Source organism: Bos taurus, chromosome 23, assembly GCF_002263795.3.
Source record: "Bos taurus isolate L1 Dominette 01449 registration number 42190680 breed Hereford chromosome 23, ARS-UCD2.0, whole genome shotgun sequence".
In the NCBI taxonomy this organism is placed as follows: Eukaryota; Metazoa; Chordata; class Mammalia; order Artiodactyla; family Bovidae; genus Bos; species Bos taurus.
Genome location: NC_037350.1, coordinates 3,067,648 through 3,090,231, shown reverse-complemented (window position 1 = coordinate 3,090,231; position 22,584 = coordinate 3,067,648). Strand labels below are relative to the sequence as shown.

The 22,584-nt window shown below is 40.3% G+C and overlaps 1 protein-coding gene across 3 annotated transcripts in view; it reads left to right on the top strand.

Annotated features, from left to right (window-relative positions):
• Positions 1-22,584, top strand: part of ZNF451 (zinc finger protein 451) — a 90,247-nt gene that overhangs the window by 52,543 nt on the left and 15,120 nt on the right. For 2 of the 3 annotated variants that reach the window (NM_001192684.1, XM_010818052.4), the window contains exons 9-14: positions 47-194; positions 2,577-4,159; positions 6,260-6,403; positions 13,243-13,373; positions 14,230-14,416; positions 21,216-21,284. In NM_001192684.1, the coding sequence (NP_001179613.1) occupies positions 47-194; positions 2,577-4,159; positions 6,260-6,403; positions 13,243-13,373; positions 14,230-14,416; positions 21,216-21,284 (2,262 nt within the window). The remainder of the gene's footprint in view (positions 1-46; positions 195-2,576; positions 4,160-6,259; positions 6,404-13,242; positions 13,374-14,229; positions 14,417-21,215; positions 21,285-22,584) is intronic. The other variant, XM_010818053.4, reaches the window with a different exon arrangement.

Here is a 22,584-nt window from a genome sequence, read left to right as displayed (position 1 = left end):
CACTCCACTCAAATCTTTGCAAGTTATAGTTCATTTTGTCTTTCAGATGACAAGGCAGTGGCACAGCCAATATCATTTCCATCTTTTGCAAAGAAACTTTTGATCTCTCTGTGCAAAGATGTTCCATTTCAAGTTAAGTGTGTGGCCTGCCACCAGACCCTGCGGTCCCACATGGAGCTTACTGCCCATTTCAGGTTTGTACTGGTCCTGCCCAAAAGGCTCTTCACCAGCAGGGGGATTCAACAAATAGTTTTATATTCTGTGTTTCTCTCCTTTAAAATGAGAATGGCTATTTGCCTGGACATTACCCAAATTTACCAAACCCAACTGTATCACTTAGTAGATACAAACTTTTAATGCATTTTAAAGAAATAAGGAGGGGGAGACCTAAGAGAGCATCAGATGCAAAGTACAGTCTTTGAATTATGAATCCAACAAAGCAAATGTAAAAAACTTCATGAAGTGACATGAATAAGAGGAGAAGTGTGAGAAAAGTGGATTCATTGATACTGCTGTAAATGTAAAACAAACTGACAGTTCCAAGTTTCATGTGGGTTGCTGAGGGTTGTGCCTGTGGGAGGAGAGGGTTAAGATAGAATGTTGGCTTTGATTGAGCTAGCATGGAAAGTATGACAAATGTGTGAAAAATTGCATGTCAATCAAAGGCCAAATTGATCAAATAATCGAGTGTGATATTTTTGTCTTTACAATGAAAATTATCAAGCAATATACAAAAGTAATGAATACAGTAAGCCCATTAGGTGTATTAATGGGCTGTCACCAGGCTTCAGTAGTTGTCACTACATGACACTTTCATCCCTGCAAATTCTTACTTTTGAAGCAAATCTTGTCATTTTATCTGTAAATACTCCAGGATATACCTATGGATGATAAGAGCTCTTTTTTTTTTTTTTTAAGAAAAATAACTGTAATACCATGATACCTAAAAAACTAGTTTTTTAATATCATCAGACATCTGATCAGTTATCAAATTTTCCCTGGTCACTTCCTGAAGTTTTTTACATTTGGTTTGTTGGATTCATAATTCAAAGACTGTACTTTGCATCTGATGCTCTCTTAGGTCTCCCCCCTCCTTATTTCTTTAACATGCATTAAAAGTTTATATCTACTAAGTGATACAATTGGGTTTGTTTACTTAGAACAGTTGTTTTCACAAACTTTCAAGTAAAATACATTCTCAAAAAAAACAGGCAGCTGAGTATAATTATTCTGTATAAACTCGGTGTAATTACTGATGTTAACAGTCCTAGTTCTGACTTGTATTTCTTGAGTTCATGCATTCAAATCCTCATTCTGCCAGGATTTTTATTCTTAATTATTTCATGGAAAATTTCACTGTATGCACGTCAACAGACTAGTATAGTGAACCCTATTTATCCATCTCCCAACTTTGATAATGCTCAACACCACCATTCTTATACATCTTTATGCGCCTTACCATGCTTAATGATTGTTTATAGTTCTTTGTTTCTGACGTATTGTTTCAATTTATTGACGTATACAAATCTTAACCTTTATGATTTTTTTCATGTGTTTTTCATACCTAGCCCTCTGCCCCCTTAACCTTTATGATTTGTAGACTGGATACAGCTGTCAACCCATCCTTCCCTTCCTGGTCATCTCCCACCGTCTCATCCCCAGGCAGTCTGTTCGGATATTTTTTCTACCTTACATTGACATATCTCCTCTCGATCTTTATGTAAATGGAATCATGTGTAGTATGTACTCTTCTGTATTTGTCAGAGCATCTGTACAATTCATCCATATTGTTTAGTTCATTGTTCTTTATTTGTGAATGATACAGCACAGTTTGCTTATTCATTCTCACGTTGATGGACCTTTGGATTTTTTTCAGTTTTTAGCTATTGTGAATAAAGCTATTACATACATCTTATACAAATCATTTTATAGACATATGTCTTCATTTCTCTTGGATAAATATCTAGGATTGGAATTGCGAGATCAAAGAGTAGATGCGTATTTAATTTTATAAGTCTCTTCTCGACATTCTCTCAGTGTGTACTGGTGCATGTTTCTACCAGCCAGGTGAGAGAGTTGCAGTTTCTCTACATCCTTGCCAAGGTTTGCTGTTACCAGTCTTGTTTCATTTTAGTTGTTCTTTTTGAGAGTCTCATTGTGGTTTTAATCTGGATTTCCCTGATGAACAGTGATGTTGGACACTTTTTAGTGTAAAAGCAACCACGAGCATGGCATGTTCCTGACCTAAAATCAGTCCATTCTTAAAGAACAGGTACCAGGTTGTTGAGAATGTCACTGTCGTGTTCCTCTGTACCATAGAGAAGTTAGTTACCTGCTTGTCTCATAACATTCCTATCAGTGCATTTTACATTGTTTCTACTTTTCTAAAATTTGTCTGGATTAAACAAAATGTAGGTAATGTTCAGGTAGATAGGATATTATTATATCATCTGCCTCTTTGTTGAAAAACAATCTTTAGTGCTTATGTACACATGTTTACTTAATAATTACTACAATAAAAAGCAGAGATACTGCATTTAGAAATACTTACAAGTTTATCTTTTTATCCAATTTAGAGTTCGTTGTCGAAATGCCGGTCCTGTAGCTCTAGCTGAGAAGAGCATTGCTCAGGTGGCAGAGAAATTCCTCCTGAGAGGTTACTGTCCACACTGCAACCATGTCTTTGTGGATGAAACCAGTACCTGGAATCACAAGCAGAATTTAGGACACAAAGTCCGAGTCATTAACTCAATGGAAGAATCAGTTTTACTTTATTGCCACAGCAATGAAGGGAACAAACCTCTTTCTGACCTGCACCTGTTGCAAGATGGGTCAAAATTTTCATCACTGAAAAGAAATATGTCCTCTCAAGAATCTAGCTCACAGGATTGCAGCACTGTTCCAAAAAAGAAGATGAATTTAGGAGTTAAAAGCCTTGGGGGTGTGGTTTGTTTTCAGAAGGAAAGGTCACTTGTTAAAACCTGGTTTTGTGAATGCCATCAACGCTTCCCAAGTGAAGATGCAGTAGAAAAGCATGTTTTCTCAGCAAACACAATGTGTTACAAGTGTGTGGTCTGTGGGAAGGTGTGTGAAGATTTGGGAGTCATCCGTTTACACATGAGCCGCATTCACGGAGGGGCACATTTAAATAACTTTCTTTTCTGGTGTCGGACATGCAAAAAGGAATTGAGGAGGAAAGAGGCTATAATGGCCCATGTGACTGAGTTTCACAGTGGACACAGGTATTTTTATGAGACGGATGAGGTGGCAGGTGACACTTCGCCATCATCCTCTACCGTGCTGGTGAGTGATCTGACTGCTGAGAATCCTTCTTCAGCTCTTACTATTGTTGATCACTCCCCAGCAAACCGTCCTCCGAGGGGTAAATGGCAATGCCGAATTTGTGAAGATATGTTTGACTCCCAAGAATGCGTAAAGCAACACTGCATGTCTTTAACAAGTCACCAGTTTCACAGGTACAGCTGCACCCATTGCAAAAAGACTTTTCACAAGATGGAAACACTACAACGACATTGCCAAGATGAGCACAACAGTGAGGTAAAGATGAAGTACTTCTGCGGGCTTTGTGATCTGAGTTTTAATGTGGAAGATGCATTTTTGACTCATTATAAGGAGCACCACAGCACAGACTATGTATTTGTGTCAGAAAAAACGGAACCTTCCATTAAAACGGAGAGTGATTTTCCAGTAATAGAGACGGGTAATCTGCTGACCTGCGGCTGCCGCGAGAGCTACCTCTGCAAAGTCAACAGGCGGGAGGACCACGGCCGCTGTCTGCAGACCCTGCTGGGCCAGGGCCGCCTGTGGTTCCGCTGTGGCGTTTGCTCAGCCACAACTCAGAGCCTCGGTGACCTGCACACGCACGTGCGCCAGGCGCACGCGGACCTGGAGACCCCGCCGCGGGGCCTCATCAAGTGCGGCACGTGCACCAAGGCCTTCCAGGACCCCGAGAGCGCACAGCAGCACTTCCACACGAAGCACTGCTCGCTGCGGGGACCGGTGGGGGCCCGCCTTTCGGCCGAGCCCAAGAGCCCACCACCCGCCCGGGCAGAGAGAAAGCCCAGACAGACCGCAGACGGGCTGCAGACTGCAGAACCGGACAGAGCCGCTGAGATGGAGCTGAGCGGCCAGAGCGCAGGTACGGCAGGTAACCAGCCCTGACGCGGGGCGTCCCACGTGCTGGTGATTGATAGGCGCGGGCCAGGGGTAGCTGCCCGGGGTTGGGTGAGATGGGGTAATCGTTTCTGCAGCGGGTACAGAGATCCGTGTTCCTGCTGCTTCGTGCAACTACCCTCTTAACCTGAGGGGACAAAGAATACCTGTTACACTAATAGGTATTTTAGATAACGTTTTGTTTTCTTTTCCAAAGGACTTGGGAATTTTGAAAGATAAGGAAAATGGATGGTTTTCTGAAAGTCAGATTTGAAAGTACACTGCCCATTACTATCATTTAGACTAAAATTCAGTAGAAGATAAGTCAGTGATTTCTTTTTGTTTCTATTTTGGCCTTATTCTCTGAGAAATCTTAAAGATCACTTGAGAATATATTTTCCTTATTCCTTTTTGGAAGCAAAGCTTTTACTTAGAGTTAAAATAGCAATTAGAAATTGAGTTGTTAAGTGGAAACAAGAAACCAGGCAGAATACTGAATTCAGAGTATGGATTACTCTAGACTTTACTTCTACAATAAGATTGAAGAACTCTACAAGAGTGCAAGTTTTTATTTTGTTTAGAAGTATGATTGTTTCCTTTTGAGTATAACTTTAATTATATATTCTTTTAAATAAAAATTGACTGTAAATTATGCAGTGTAGAGTGGAAAAATGAGGATATGTAAAAGTTTCGGCTAATAAAATATTGTTATGAACTACTGAATTTTTAGACTTGCTCTGTAGCACAGGTAGCTCTTGCCATCACCATTAGCCATGTGTTTTATGTTGATTAAATGATGTACTCCAGCCCCATTCAACTCTTCTTCTAACAGTGGAACCGTGGCCATACTGTTTTATGTTCTGTTCTTTTCTTTTTGGGGAATTTGTGTTGGTTTATGTTTGACAGGAGGTCATTGTCATATCTAAATCTAAATTACTGAGTATTTTAAGAAAGGAGATAAGAAAATGGTTTAGAAATGAGAAAGAATGGCAGGCTCTTTCTGAGGCAGTCTTTATTAGGTGGAATAGAAGCTGTGAAGAAAGCTGAGTGCGGAAGAATTGATGCTTTTGAACTGTGGTGTTAGAGAAGACTCTTGAGAGTCCCTTGGACTGCAAGGAGATCCAACCAGTCCATTCTAAAGGAGATCAGCCCTGGGATTTCTTTGGAAGGAATGATGCCAAAGCTGAAACTGCAGTACTTTGGCCACCTCATGCGAAGAGTTGACTCATTGGAAAAGACTCTGATGCTGGGAGGGATTGGGGGCAGGAGGAGAAGGGACGACAGAGGATGAGATGGCTGGATGGCATCACCGACTCGATGGACATGAGTTTGAGTGAACTCTGGGAGATGGTGATGGACAGGGAGGCCTGGTGTGCTGCGGTTCATGGGGTCACAGAGAGTCGAACACGACTGAGCTACTGAACTGAACTGAGAAGCTGTCTGTTTTAAAAAGAGTTTAAACATTCAGGGTCTTCATTGCTACCGCTGGAAACTCTTAAGGCCCTGTCAAAGTGAAGAGGTGTGACAGGAGGGAAGAGGAGGGAGAACAAGAGTTGGAGAGGGTCAGAGCGGAGAGGCCCTGGGAGAGCGGAGAAGAGGTGTCTTTGCGGGAGGCGCCCAGGAGCAGCGTGTGGGCTGTCTCACGTCTGCAGTCCAGGGCGTAGCATGGAGCCAGAGGCATGCCGATGGATCAGTCCAGGTTAGGAAAAGAACAGACTCCTGGTAGCAAGAAAGTTCTTAGCAAGTAACCTCTAAAGTTTATTTTGATGAATGGTGCGAGTTTTAGTTACTTAGCCTTAAAGCCTGGTCTTCTAGATCTTCCAATACACTAATTAAAAAAAAAAAATTCCCTTTATAAATGACTTTTAAAGAAAGCCAGGATCAGTGGCACATATTTGTAGAAAGGACAATCATTTCTGAAATATTCAAAATATTTTTATCTGATATAAATATACTGTGTCATTTGGATTTCACAACATGGCTTAGATAGAAGTAAAAACACATGCAAGATTAATGTTAAGTTGACAAGTTGAAAAGTTTTTAGCTAATTCTTCTCAAATTCCTGTCGATGTTTCTTTTTTCTCAGATGAAGAGGTTGTTGAGCTCCCAGACTTGGATTACCTGAGAACTATGACTCACATAGTCTTTGTTGACTTCGATAACTGGTCCAACTTTTTTGGTCACCTACCAGGGCATCTTAACCAAGGAACATTTATTTGGGGCTTTCAAGGTATGGCAATAAGAAAAACATTTGAGGCTACCTCTCCCACTCCCTACACACACTTTAGAATATGTTTTGCTTTAAAAGGACTCTTCTTGAACCTTCCTGAATAGGAGATAGAAACAAAATTGAAATGTTGTCACCTTGCATTATAGTTACAGTGCTAGAATATTTTTCTCCTTGCATTTCTCTGTGATGGGTGTTAGCTCTTTTTGATGGACCCACAGTTTATAAATCTGTAGCTACAGATTGAAAGAGCCTTTTTATTCAATACCTACAGTATGCCAGGTACTGGTTTGTTTGTTTTTTTAAAGAAAAATAGTCGCTCAGTCATGTCTGATTCTTTGTGACCCGATGGACTGTAACCAGTCAGGCTCCTCTGTCTGGAATTCTCCAGGTAAGAATACTGGAGTGGGTAGCCATTTCCCTTCTTCGGGGGATTTTCCTGACCCAGGGATTGAACCTGGGTCTCCTGCAATGCAGGTGAATTCGTTACCACCTGAAACCACCAGGGGAGCCCATGCTTACTGATTATTATAATTTTCTCCCTTTAAATTAGGCTGAGAAGTTTATTTTTTTTTTGCAAAGTATAAAAATAATAGAGTTAGCTTTTGAGCTTGGACCTTGTAGCTACAGAATTACTGTGTTTTCTCCATAACTGCCTCTTCAGTTCTTCCTTACTGCTTATAAATGTGCATCTTTGTGTGAATCTCCCATTCAGGTACTAACCAGGCTCAGCTTCTGAGATGACGTGAGATTGGGTGCGTTCAGGTTGGTTTGGCCATACACTGAATGTCTTTATAAGCCATTGACCAAACCTGAGAGAGAGACTTCTCTTTGATTAACTGAGACTTAGTACAGTGAGCCTCTTGCGTATAGGCACACCCAGTAGATACTGCAGTTTCAATTCCAGACCACTGCAAGTCACACGAATTTTTTGGTTTCTCTATGCATATAAAAGTCATGTTTACACTATTACTGTGGTCTGTTAAGTGGGCAAGAACATTATGTCTTAAAATATGTCTTAATTGAAAGACATCTTATTGCTATAAAATGCTAAGTATTACCTTAGCCTTCAGTGAGTCATAGTCTTTCAACTGGCGGGGGTGGTATCTTGCCTCCATGTTGATGGCTATTGACTGATCTGGGTGGTGGTTGCTGAAGGTTGGGACGACTGTGGCAATTTCTTAAAATCAAGTTTGCTGCATTGACTGACTCTTCCTTTCATGAATGATTTCTTTGTAGTCTGCAGTGCTGTGTGATAGCGTTTTACCCACAGTAGAACTTCTTTCAAAACTGGAATCGATCCTCTCAAACCCTGCTGCTGTTTTATCAACTAAATTTATGTGATATTTAAAATCCTTACTTGTCATTTCGACAGTCATCACAGCATCTTCACTAGGGTAGATTCATTCTCAAAAAACCACTTTCCTTGCTCATCATCCATTAAAGGTTTATCTTGAGATTGCAGCAGTTCAGTCACATCTTCAGACTCTACTTCTGATTCTGGTTCTCTTGCTCTTTCCACCACATCTGCAGTTCCCTTTTCTACTGAGTTCTTGAACCCCTCAGAGTCATCCATGAGAGTTGGAATCAACTTTTTCCAAATTCCTGTTGCTGTTGGTATTTTGACCTCTTCACATCTTCCCCAATCACGAGTTTTTTTTTTAAACTTTAAATTTTTTATTTTGTGTTGGTGTATAGCCAATTATAATGTTGTGGTAGTTTCAGGTGAACAGCAAAGGGACTCAGCCATACATATACGTGTATCCATTCTCCCCCGAGACCTCCTCCCTCCTGGCTGGCGCACACATTGAGCAGTGTTCACGTGCTATACGGTAGTTCCTGTTGGTTATCATTTTAAATAGCAGTTTGTACACGGCCTTCCCAAAGTCCCTAACTATCCCTTTCCCCTGGCAACCGTAAGTTTTCTAACTCTGTGAGCCTCTGTCTGTTTTGTAAGTAAGTTCATTTGTATTATTTCTTTTTCGATTCCACACGTAAGGGATTCATACAACATTTCTCCTTCTCTGTCTGACAGACTTCACTCATATGACATTCTCTAGGTCCATCCGTGTTGCTGCGAATGGCATTCTTTCACTCTCTTTAATGGCTGAGTAATACACCGTCGTATATATGTACCACATCTTGTTTATCTGTTCCTCTGTTGATTGACGTTCAAATTGCTTTCCTGTCTTGCCTATTGTAAACAGTGCTGCAGTGAGTGAAGGACAGGGGTGCGTGTCTCCTTTCGGATCGTGTTTTTCTCCAGCTGTATGCCCAGGAGTGGGATCGCAGGGTCGTATGGTAGCTCTGTTCAGTGTTTTCAGGAACCTCCGTACTGTTCTCCATACTGGCTGTACCAGGTTACGTTGCAGCCAAGAGTATAGCAGGGTTGCCTTTTCACCACACTCGTTCCAGCAGTTGTTGCTTGTGGGTTTTTTGAAGATAACTGTTCTGACTGGTGTGACAGGATACCTCATTGTAGTTTTCATTTGCATTTCTCTAATTCTTAGAGATACTGAAATCTGTTCATAAGTGTATCTGTATGTCCTCATTGGAGAAATGTATGTTCAGGTCTCTGCCCATTTTTTGAGTGGGTTATTTGTTTTGATGCTGTTAAGTGTCATAAAATGTAAATTTTGGAGACTAATCCCTATCAGTCACATCATTTGCAAATATTTTCTCCCATTCTGTGAGTTGTCTTTCATTTTGTTTATTGTTTCCTTTGCTGTGCAAAAGTTTTTGAGTTTAAGTAGGTCCCATTTATTTATTTTTGTTTTTATTTCATTATTCTGGGAGATGGATCAAAAAAGATGCTGCTGTAATTTATGTTAGAGCATGTTCTGCCTGTGTTTTCCTCTTAAGAGTTTATATAGTCTTGTCTCACATTAAGATCTTTAATCCATTTTGAGCTTATTTTTGCGTATGGAATTAAGGAATGAGTTAACTTAATTTTTTTACATGTCGCTGTTCAGTTTTCCCAGCACCATTTGTTGAAGAGACTGTCTTGCCACCATTGTGTAAACTCGCCTACTTTGTCATGGATTAGCTGGCCATAACTGGTTGGGCTTATGTCTGGGTTTTCTGTCCTGTTCCGCTGATCTATATTTCTGTATTTATGCCACGACCATACTGCTTTGATAACTGTAACTGCATTGTTGCTCAGTTGCTCAGTCACGTCCAACTCTTTGCAACCCCACAGACTGCAGCACGCCAGGTTTTCCTGTCCTTCAGTATCTCTCAGAGCTTGCTCAAACTCATGTCTGTTGAGTTGGTGATGTCACCCAACCATCTCATCCTCTGTCGTCCCCTTCTCCCCACCCCCCCAATCTTTCCCAGCATCAGGGGCTTTTCGAATGAGTTGACACTTTGCATCAGATGCCCAAGATGGCCAAAGTATTGGAGCTTCAGCTTCAGCATCAGTCCTTCCAATGAATATTTAGGGTTGATTTCCTTTGCATTGACTGGTTCAATCTCCTGATTGTCCAGGGGACTCTCAAGAGTCTTCTCCAGCACCACAATTAGAAAGCATCAATACTTTGGCGCTTGGCCTTCTTTGTGGCCCAACTCTCAGATCCGTACATGACTACTGCAAAAAACCATAGCTTTGACTAGACGGACCTTTGCCAGCAGAGTGATGTCACTGTTTTTTAATATGCTGTCTAGGTTTGTCATAGCTTTTCTTCCAAGGAGCAAGTGTGTTTTAATTTCATGGCTGCAGTCACCACTGTTCACAGTGATTTTGGAGCGAAAAAAAATCTGTCACAGTTTCCATTACTTCCCTGTCTGTCTGCCATGAAGTGATAGGACTGAATGCTATGATCTTAGTTTTCTGTATGCTGGGTTTTAAGCCAGCTTTTTTCACTCTCCTCTCACCCTCATCAAGAGTCTCTCTAGTTCCTTTTCACTTTTTGCCATTAGGCTGGTATCATCTGCATATCTGAGGTTGTTGATATTTCTCCCTGTGATCTTTATTCCAGCTTGTCATCAGTTTGCATGATATACTCTGCATATGTTAAATAAGCAGGGTGACAATATATAGCCTTGATGTACTCCTTTGCCAATTTGGAACCAGTCTGTTGTTCCATGTCCAGCTCTTAACTGTTGCTTCTTTACCTACATACAGATTTCTCAAGAGGCAGGTCAGGTGGTCTGGTATTCCCAGCTCTTGAAGAATTTTCCGCAGTGTGTTGTGATCCACACAGTCAAAGGCTTTGGCATAGTCAATAAAGCAGAAATAGATGTTTTTCTGGAACTCTCTTGGTTTTTCACTGATCCAGTGGATGTTGGCAATTTCAACTCTGGTTCCTGTACTTTTTCTAAATCCAGCTTGAACATCTGGAAGTTCACGGTTCATGTACTGTTCCTGGCTTGGAGAATTTTGAGCATTACTTTACTAGTGTGTGAGATGAGTGCAATTGTGCGGTAGTTTGAACATTCTTTAGCATTGCCTTCCTTTGGGATTGGAATGAAAACTGACCTTTTCCAGTCCTGTGGCCACTGCTGAGTTTTCCAAATTTGCTGACATATTGAGTGCAGCACTTTCACAGCATCATCTTTTAGGATTTGGAATAGCTCAATAGGAATTCCATCACCTCCACCAGCTTTGTTTATAGTGATGCTTCCTAAGGCCCACTTGACTTCACATTCCAGGATGTCTGGCTCTAGGTGAGTGATCACACTGTTGTGATTATCTGGGTCATGGAGATCTTTTTTGTATAGTTCTTCTGTGTATTCTTGCCACCTCTTCTTAATATCTTCTGCTTCTGGTAGGTCCATACCATTTCTGTCCTTTATTGAGCCCATCTTTGCATGAAATGTTCCCTTCGTGTATCTAATTTTCTTGAAGACATCTCTAGACTTGCCCACTCTATTGTTTTCCTCAATTTCTTTGCATTGATCACCGAGGAAGGCTTTCTTATCTCTCCTTGCTATTCTTTGGAACTCGGTGTTCAAATGGGTATAGCTTTCCTTTTCTCCTTTGCCTTTAGGTTCTCTTCTTTTCACAGCTATTTGTAAGGCCTCCTCAGACAACCCTTTTGCCTTTTTGCATTTCTTTTCCTTGGGGATGATCTTGATCCCTGCCTCCTGTTTGTACAGGAGGTCACAAACCACCATCCATAGTTCTTCAGGCACTCTGCCTGTCATATCTAATCCACTGAATCTATTTGTCACTTCCACTGTATAATTGTAAGGGATTTGATTTAGGTCATACCTGAATGGTCTAGTGGTTTCCCCTACTTTCTTCCGTTTAAGTCTGAATTTGACAATAAGGAGTTCATGCTCTAAGCCACAGTCAGCTCCTGGTCTTGTTTTTGCTGACCATATAGAATTTCTCTGTCTATGGCTGCAAAGAATATAATCAATCTGATTTTGGTATTGACCACCTGGTGATGTCCATGTGTAGAGTCTTCTCTTATGTTGTTGGGAGAAGGTTTTTGCTATGACCAGTGCGTTCTCTTGGCAAAACTGTATTAGCCTTTGCCCTGCTTCATTCTGTACTCCCAAGGCCAAATTTGTGTGTTACTCCAGGTGTTTCTTGACTTCCTACTTTTGCATTCTAGTCCCTTATAATGAAGAGGACATGTGTTTTTGGTGTTAGTTCTAGAATGTCTTGTAGGTCTTCATAGAACCGTTCAGCTTCTTCAGCATTACTGGTTGGGGCATAGATTTTAATTACTGTGATATTGAATAGTTTGCCTTGGAAACGAACAGAGATCATTCTGTCATTTTTGAAATTGCATCTAAGTAGTGCATGTTGGTCTCTCTTACTGTGTGGCTTCTCCATTTCTCTAAGGGATTCCTGCCCACAGCAGTAGATACAATGGCCATCATGTGACGGTCACCTAGCTGCAGGCCTGCCTTTGAGCCTGTCTTGTCTTTGGACACTCCTTTCTCACCGAGCTTAATCACTGCTAGCTTTTGGTTTAATTTGAGAAATGTGAGACTCTTCATTTCACTAGAACACTTAGAGGCCATTGTGGGCTTATTAATTGGCCTACTTTCAATATTGCGTCTCAGGGTGTAGGATGCCCAAAAGGGCAGAAAGGCAGTCAAGGCAAGTCGGTGGAGCGATGAGAATGCACAGAACACGTGTTAGTTAAGTTTGCTGTCTTGTATGGCATGGTTTGTGGTGCACCCAAGCAGTTACAATGGTAACATCAGTGATCACCATCACAACAATGATGGAAAAGTGTGAAATGTCATGAATATCATCAAAATGTGACAGAAAGTTAGCAAATGCTGTTTGATAAATGACATTGATAAGCCCACTCAAGGCAAAGTTGTCACAGACTTTTATTAGTAATAAAAAAAACAACAGTATTAAAGCACAGTACAATGAAATACGGTGCATTTGCCACGTTTGATAGGAAACCGTATACAAAGAAGAGGAGTAGGACTTAAGATAGAAACCCACTGACCTGGATAAGGCTTTTAGTAAGTCCAGCTTTCCTGATTGACCACTTTTTAACTTCAGTGAGCAGCCTTAACGTACTCGTAAAAAATCCACTAATGCATACATTCATGTAGAACACCACCAAAGAATTTCACACACATTACTGTGATTCTGCTTAACGTCCCTGTGAGTCCTCCGCTTACTAGTCAGGTTTGGGGCAGGTGTCTACTTTCCTGAGGTTTCAGCAGCACTCTGGTGATCCCTGTGCTGGAACTGCCTGTTCTGCCTTCTACTCTGGTACTTTCTTTCTAGAAACATTTTTTTCCTAGTATTTGTTTTTCCTTATGGAATTTTCAGTTGTGTCTGCTCTTCTGTTCTGGCTTCTTCTATTTGACTCCGTTTATGCCTGTTGTAAACAACAGTGTTGTTATTATTCTAAACACGACAGGGGGAAACACCAACTGGAAGCCCCCGGCCCACTGTAAGGTCTACAACTACCTGAACCGCATCGGCTGCTTCTTCCTGCATCCTCGCTGCAGCAAGAGAAAAGATGCTGCTGATTTCGCCATATGTATGCACGTGAGTCATTGCTTTATTCAGAATCTGCTGTGAATCTAGGACCCTTTTGATTAATTCTCCCACTTAAATCGTAATGACACTGTAGATTCCTTTTCAGTGCTGTGTCTTTTGTGTAAAACCTTTTGCATCAAGTTCTACTTAAGACCGTTGGGAGCAGGAATGCGGGGATGCAGAACGCAGTACTGCTTCATCCCAGTTCTAGCCAGCCCTCGGCTATGCACAGTAGAACCTTAACTGTTTCTAGAATAAATGATCAGGAGGTGTCACTCCTGACGCATGAGGCGCTTCCACATTTAACATCTGAAATGAGCACGCCCCGTGATAGTCACTGTTGGCCCAGGTGGAATCTGCATTTGCTTCTGTCTCGGCTAGTCGCCTGGAGAAATGACCCACCTGAGACCCAGCTTAAATTAAATTTTCTGCTTAAGCTTTTCTGTGTCACACTGATAACATGAATTTACTCTGTAGATTTGTTGACTGCTGCTTATATTTTAAACCACAAGATAATTTCTTTTTCCATCTAGCCAGTTTTAAGGTTGAGCTTGCTTGCCTTACTGTTACTTTGCTTACTTTAGCCCTGTTACTACTGTTCCACCTTTATATGGGGGCCTCTTCTTTTTTTCTTTCTGTCTTAGTGGCACATTAAACAGTTTATCTTAAAATTGGCAGCACTTTACATTTTTAAAATATGGTATTAATATATTTTATTTGTGAATGAGATCTTTATATCATACTTTAGTGGGAGCAAGGGGACATGTGAAATATACCTTTCTAGGTAGGCGTTCATTCTGAAACAGCTGTAACTTGATTGGAAGCACAGATGCTGATTTGACGTGTGCCGTTTGTTCCAACTTAGGCTGGCCGTCTAGATGAACAGCTGCCCAAGCAGATTCCTTTCACCATCCTCTCAGGAGATCAAGGTTTTCTGGAGCTAGAGAATCAGTTTAAGAAGACTCAGAGGCCAGCACATATACTCAACCCTCACCACTTGGAGGGAGATATGATGTGTGCCTTGTTAAATAGCATATCTGACACCACCAAAGGTATGCAGCTGCAGCCTCGGGGCAAACCGCCCAAAAGGAGGAGACTTCACTGCTGAGAGAAGCCAATAAACTGCTGTCCACTCTGCCCTCGCCTGCTCACTAAACTGCCACGCGCTCATGCTTTTGCTGTGTTTCATTCCTTGTCTGCTTTCATTTTGAGTGTGTTAGAAGGAGAAGGAATTCGTGATTTTCTGGAGCCCTTTTTCGTCTGAAGGATAAAATTTATATTCGTATATTTAATGGTTTGAAATATGCTATTAGAGTTTTGTAAAGCTCAGAATCTGGATCTTCATTTTGTTTTGGAAATTCTAAATTTATCTTCAGTTTTTCAGAAAGCAAAGTGCTTATAGGAGAAACCAGAAAGCCGTAAATATGGCAATACCAAAAAAAAGAGCATTTAGGAGGTTGACAGTAATAGAACGAAGCCCTGAGCGATTTTATGACCTTGAAGGACTAGGAGCCTCTGTCCTGCACTCTCTCTGCCTTTCTGAGATTGTTCAGTGAATGGGCATGCTGGGGGCCAGTTTAACTAACCAATATTTAGGAAAGGGTATAATTCTAGGGACCCAGATGGGTATTTTTTGTTTTTGTTTTTTTAATTTCTGAAGTAAATGTGGGTAGGAGAGAATAAAAGAATAGTTTTTAAATATCCTAATAAGTTGCAGCCATGAAAAGAGTTTAAAGATACTGATGACTGACTTCAGTGAGAAACTGACTACTTCTTGGAATGTTTATTATTTGCCTTTACATCTCCCAAGTATGCCCTCCTCCTTGCTAATTTCTTCATTTCATATATGTAGAGCCGCATTTTGATTGAAGATCTGTTGTGAAGAACTTTGCTCTGGTCACTCATTGCAATGGATAAATTCAAAGTTAGGAGCCATTGAGCTGCTGGCACACTTGTGCTCTTTAAAGGAAAGTCAACTCTGTTTTGCTTATTTATGTCATATTGTAGTACTGAATTTTATCTTCCTGTTCTATAGTTTTTGTTTTCATTCACTTGCTTTTTCTGTTTGTGGCTTTTTTTTTTCTTTTCTTTCTTTTTAAAAAAATGTTAATTAATATTTTTCTTGGAGTATAGTTGATTTACAATGTTGTGTTAGTTTCAGGTGTACAGCCAAGTGAGTCAGTTGTACATATACCTGTAAATCCTCTTTTGTAGATTCTTTTCCCATACAGGGCGTTACTGAGTACTGAGTAGAATTCCCTGTGTCCGTGGCTTTTTTTAACCACTTTTTCTTCCATTCTTTTATCATCCCTTCCCCGATCCTTAAAAACATCTATGTAATAATCTCATAAAATATTTAATTTTCACCTTTGCCACCTAGGCCAACCCCCTTGTCTTCCTCCTACTGCTCTTGGGAGCATTGCTTTGGTATTGAGAGCTGTTATGATTTTGCCTTTCTTTCAACTTTATTTGGAGTGAAAGCTGCATATAAATAGGTCTGCATGGGTATGTTAGGGTTAGAGGTAAGGTGTAGGTTATTGTTATATACTGAAGTTCTTTTATGAATATTTCTTATACTCTACATATTTTTAAAATCATTTATTCATAGTCAGTGCTCGTTTGAACTTACTGCTCTTTGGGGGCACGTGTACTTTATTTTGAATTTTTGTGATAAATAAACAGAGGCGATGCAGTGTATAAAGAAGGCCATGGGCATTTGTTCAAATGCTAAGGTAGCTGCTTCCTAGCAGTGTGATTTCAGGTAAAGATATTCAACTTTCTGTGAGTCTCACTTTCATATCTATAAGTCTGTAAGAATTAGTGACATGTATAGTGTCTAGAGTCCAACTCTTTGCACCCCCGTGGACTGTATAGTCCATTGAGTTCTCCAGGCCAGAATACTGGAGGGGGTAGTCTTTCCCTTCTCCAGCAGATCCTCCCAACCCAGGGATCGAACCCAGGTCTCCTGCATTGCAGGTGGATTCTTTACCAGCTGAGCCACAAGGGAAGCCCAAGAATATTGGAGTGGGTAGCCTTTCCCTTCTCGAGCAGATCTTCCCAACCCAGGGATCGAACCCAGGTCTCCTGCATTGCAGGCGGATTCTTACCAGCTGAGCTACAAGGGAAGCCCAAGAATACTGGAGTGGGTAGCCTATACCTTCTCCAGCAGATCTTCCCAATCCAGGAGTCGAACCAGAGTCTCCTGCATTGCAGGCAGATTCTTTACCAGCTGAGCTATAAGGGAAGCCCAGAAAGCACATAGGTGCTCAGTAAATAGTAGGTATTATTAATCATTAATACCATAAAAAGGAAACATGATTCCCAGCGACTATATATATATTTTTTAGATTTTCTCTCCACTGTTTTCTTTTTTTAATTGAACCAAAATATACATGCTTTGGGGCTTCCCTGATGACTCAGATGGTTAAGAACCCAACTGCAATGTAGGAGATCCAGGTTTGATCCCTGGGTTGAGAAGATACCCTGGAGAAGGGAATGGTTACCCACTCTAGTATTCTTGCCTGGAGAATTCCATGGACAGAGGAGCTTGGGGGGCTACAGTCTGTGGGGTTGCAGAATTGGACACGACTGAGCAGCTAACACTTTCACATGTAAGATTTACCATGTTAACCATTCTGAAATGTCCAGTTGCGAGGTGTGTTTGTGTGAAGTCACTCAGTCACGTCCGCCTCTTTGTGACCCCATGGACTGTAGCCTGCCAGGCTCCTCTGTTCATGGGATTTTTCAGGCAAAAATACTGGAATGAGTTTCCATTTCCTTCTCCACGGGATCGTCCCAACCCAGGAATCGAACCCAGATCTTCATTGAAGGCAGATTCTTTACCACTGAGCCACCTGGGAAACCTGTTGTATGGTGTTAACTGCATTCACATTGCTGTGTGGCCATCACCACCATCCATCCCCAGAACTCCTTTCGTCTTGACAACTGAAACCCCATGCCCATTAAACAGTAACTCCCCACTGTCCTTCCCCCAGCCCGTGGGGAGCCAGCATTCTGTCTCCTGTCTATGAATGTGACTACCCTGAGTGTGTCCTGTAAGTGAAATCATGCAGCCTTTCTGTTTTTGTGACTGGCTTATTATTTCACTGAGGAAAACGTTTCCTCAGGTTTTACCCATGTTATAGCCTGTGTCGAAGGGTCCTTTTTAAGGCTGAGTAGTGCTCCGTTGTATGTCTGTGCCCCCTTTTGCTATCTGTTTACCCATTGGTGGTCACTTGGTGCGTGTTCATGCTTTAGCTGTTGTGAGTCATGTTGCTGTAAGCATGGGGGCAGGCGTCTCTTCCAGACCCTCCGTTAGTTTCTGTGAGTATATGCCCAGAAGTGTGGTTGCTAGGTAACATGGTAACTCTATTCTAATTTTTTGAGAAACCTCCATATTATTTTCCACATGGACTATAATATTTTACATTCCCACCAATAGGTCATGAGGCTTCAGTTTCTCTACATCCTTGCCAACAATTGTTATTTTCTGATTTTTGTTTTTGATGATAACCATCCTAATGGGTACACAGTGGTATCTCATTTTGCTCTTCATTTCCATTTTCCAAATAAGCATCTTTTCATGTGCTATAGCCAATGCATTTTAAAAGTAATGAAAATTATTAAAATTAAGTGGCCAAACAATAAACTTTATAACTGATTAGAAAATCAAAGACCAGTGATTTTTGTGGGTAACTTTATTCCTTCACCTTTCCTAACAAATGGCCTTAAGAATAATAAGAGTTTTTGGTAAGAAATGGTATTTAATATGCATTAGAACTGAGAAGCATTTCTCAGTGCACAGACCTCGCGGTCGGTGAGAGTGCGGTCCCCGCACTCTCACAGGGGCGGAATATTACTGTGGGTACTGTTTGGGGTAAATCATTTACTCTCTGTAGCAGGATGAGGCTTTAAGTTAAGATTAAGATTTGAATGTGTCATGGTTTCTGCCCTGTAAACTCAGTCTCCTGTGCATCAGGGCTCCAGCAGCAGCACTTTGATTACAGTATATGCATATCCCTGTGGAGACATGTAACGATACTAACCTGTCCTGAGTTGACACCCATGGGCCCCTTATCGTTCTATTAGTTCTATTTTAGTACTGATTGTCACTTTTTAAAAGTTTACCAAGATACATGGATGCTTTGTAGTGATCCTGGTCAGAGGAGCCTGGTAGGCTTTTTCTTTTTTTAAACCTTTCACATCTTATTCACAAATATGTGTTCATTCTAACTCAGGCCTCATATTTCAAAGATGCAGACATCACTTGTCACTTCAGTGTTGTTTTAAAGAAGAAAAAGGGAACTAATCTTTTTATTGAGGACCTACTGTATGCCGGCTGCCATGCTAGGTGTTTTTTGTATTTGTAGTGTTGAAGATGGTTTATAACATTCAAAGAACTTCTTCCGCGTGTTTACTCCTCCTTGCAGCACTGTGAGGTGGGATATGTTAGGTCTTCTCCTTTTGTACATGACAGAACAGAGGCCCAGAAATGTTGAAATAGCTGCCTAGGGCCAGACAGCCATCATCTGCGGAGACAGGTTTTCACTGATGCGAAGCCCCAGTTTTATGTTAGAGAGTCTAGTGTGCGTTGTTGGCTCTTACCACGTCCTTGAAGAATGAAGATGAGAGACGCTGTGCTACAGTCTAATGACTTTGCAGAGCATGTGTAGATACCAACTATGAGTGCTTAAAAAAATAACAGGAAGATGCTTTTTCTTTTTGTAGAAGATAAAAAGATTTGATTGTGCATTCTGGTCCTTTAAAAAGTAAGCTGATTGTCAAACATAGCCAACTTGTCATTGTAAGTTCCCCAGGATCTTTTGTAAGTTCCCCAGGATCTTTTGTAAGTCAACTAGGAAGCCCTGTTTTCTTTCTTTTGATTGTAGAATTGCAGTCACCGTTTGTGAGGGCTGCTTGAGTCAAAGGAACCATGTCAGCAGCATTTTTATTTGCACTGTGTGATGTTGCTCCTGGTTGTCACGCTCTTTGTAAGATAAAATAACTGCTACTTGTTTTTATATAAGCTCTTAAAGATCTGTTTGTGTAAAGAACTTGACATTATCTTATAGGTTAGTTCAACAATATTGATTTGCTTTATGTAAGATTTTCTCTTTAAAAACAGTTTTGTGTATTCAGGTTTTTATAGTTCTTCAGTAATTAAACATCTTCCTTTGAATTTTATATAAAGTTTGAACTTTCCTAGAATAGTTTTTCTTCAGTAATACAAGGGTGAACTAGAGTATAGGCTGTTATGAATTACTGAATTTAAATTGAAAACAGACTTTAGTAAAGTCTGTTTACTGTTTAAAGACTTTAGTTAAGTCTCTTTAAAGCATAGTATGTTTCAAGATGGTTTTTGTTGAATCTGAACACAGTCCGTGGCCACCTGGTTTATGACCCTGGGACTTTGTTGTATTTTTTTGCTTTGTGTCTTCATTTTGAAATGAGTGGGATGGAGGTTGGTACCAATTACACAGGTTTCTAAAGCCATCTTAAAAACTGAGCAATAAGTTTACCCTGCTGTGAAAGTGTAGGCGACTGAAGCAGTGGCGTGCCCTGTTGAATAGGCATTATGTGAAATAGCTGTTAAGTCTAATTCTGAGCTTCTGTCTGCCTCTTTCCGTATGGTACAGTTAATTCTATGCAAGGTACTGAAGACAGAAAAAATTATTCATGATTTTCTCTGTTCTATGGGTGGTGCTGATTGAGGCAAAAGAAACCTTTAAAAATGTTTACAACCTAGTGTCAAACTCATAGCCCTGTGTAGGCCAGGACTACATAGGCCTTCACTGCAGTGATGGGTTATTTAGACCAGTTACAACACACTGCTTTTGACTGGCCTTGACTTTGAATTATAATAATGGAAAGCTTGGGCATTTTCTTTGTTCCTAATGTTTGAAGAATTAATTTTTCTGTTCTTCAAATTGTAAATATAATGTTTTATTTCACTAAGACATAGCTTGAAATATTTGAAGTAGTAAGTGTATATAACATATTGTAGAAAAAAACATTGTTTTTGCTGGAACAGCAAAAGATGACATAACAAATTTTTGCACTAAAGGAATGTAAGAGTTATACAGTGGTTTCTATTTGTAGACTATGGTAAATTGATTAATTTTTAAATGTATATTTTAGGATTTTACATGTTTTCATATATATATGTCCATATGATTTGTATTCAGTTATTTAAACCCTGATTCAGTCACTCTGATAGAAATTGATTTAAATGTAGTGAAAGTGAAAGCCAGGTCCCTGATGGTACCATGTTCATGTTTTAAGTGGCTGTCATTCATTATTTTAAAGCCTTAGGTCTCTCATTAGTAAGCATAAAAGACATCAACTGAGTTTGTGGCATGCAGAGGCATTATTAATAATAAACCTACATCTCTGTAGAGATGAATGCTTATGATTTTCAAACTACAGGAGAATTTTTTCTGTCACCACTAAGAAATCTTTTAAAGATGATTTAATGCAAATGAAACTTTGGAGTTTATTTGCTGGATCCACATAAATTAGCTTTTTAAAATTTACAGTTTTTAAAAAAATGCTGGAACTTATTTCCTAAACATACAAAAAAACCTTTTCAAATAATCTTTTGAATATAGAGCTAAAAGTGAATTACCTATTTCATTCATTTTTATTTTTTCTTGATTTAAGTAGTAGTATTTGGTAATCATTTTTAAAAAAAAACTAGGGAAAGATGTGTAATACTAATGGATTGTAATTAGTAAGCTTGGGTATGGGAGGAGTGGAGGAGTCATTGAAAGTCATACCATTTTAGAGTACGTAAATTAATGGCACAGTAACTTTTTCAGAAGTACATTTGCGTTTATTGATTCTTCCTTACAGAATGTGACAGTGATGATAACCTGGGTATAAAAAGTGCTTCAGTGGGAGAAGAATTCAGATCCGCAGAAGGTAACCTACTGGAGTTAACCCTTCACCTACTTGATTCTATGTTTTATAATTTCTTCCTCTCTTTCTTCATCCCCCTCCTCGCACTGTGTCTTGTTTGGTTTTTTAAAGCTGTTCTTTCATGTAAAGGATAGTTTGCATTTCCTTGTGTAAGATAATTTAGGGACTAGAATGAATGAGGTTTTACCGGAGCCTGTCCACACTCTTGTGTAAGTATGGTCTGTGCTGTTGCTTTCTCACCACAAGAGCATTAGTTGTGACACAAATGGTATACATCCTGCCCCATCCTGCAACCAAACCTAAAATAATTATTTTTTGACCCTTTGCAGAAAAAGGTTGCTGTCCTGGGGCTAAGAAAGGATTTTGGTTTCCTAATTTTTATTTAAATAGTATTAAATTAAAAATATTAAAAGTTATGCAGTGAAACTATGAAAGCAAGCACTTATATCTGAGTATTACAAGATTTTTTCTATAAATTAGGTATGTTTCCCTTCATAGGTTTAAGAGAACTTTTTATATCACTTCACATCAAATCATTTACCAGCTGCCACTGTTTGGTTGTGATGTAAGTCCCAGCTTTTACTGTGGGTTTTCCGTAACAGATTGTGCTTTTTCATAATCCTGGGCAGGAAATGAAACAACAGGATTTTGGAAAATAAGCTTACTGAAAGTTGAAACTCTCATATTAGCATCTTTAACATTCAGGAACGATAGTAGGAGTCTTTTTTTTTTTTTTGGCCACGCCACACAGCATGTGGGATCCTAGTTCCTCAACCAGGGATGGAACCCATGCCCTCTGCTGTGGAAGCATGGAGTCTTAACCACTGGACCCCCAGGGAATTGCCACAGTAGGAGTCTTAATATACGTTCCAATGTGGTGGTTGGTGGAGACTTGAGAGTGGAATGTATACTTAGGGAAGGAGGCGTGGCAAAACGGGCACAGGGAATGGCCCGCTGCTGCGCTTCTGTTTGCAGGCGCTGCTCTAGAGTACGATGGATCTGACTAGGAGCACACTGTGTGCTGTCTCGGGTAGGGAATTGAGTCTGGCAGTGCAATTGATTCTTTTCAGGGAAGATTCTATTCAGAGAAGACTGATCTTTCATATAGTCAAAATTCATTAGTTAAACAAAATCGGCAGTAAGTCAACAGCTTAATTGGAAGCAAGTTTTCTGACCAGCTTGTTTTCCCAACATGGTCTTGCGAGGTCTGGCTCGGTGCTAAGCAGCCACATAATGACAGGTTAAACAGATGAAAGAACGTTTGTGAGTTTTAAACAGAAACTGCCAGCTAAGTTGTTTATGA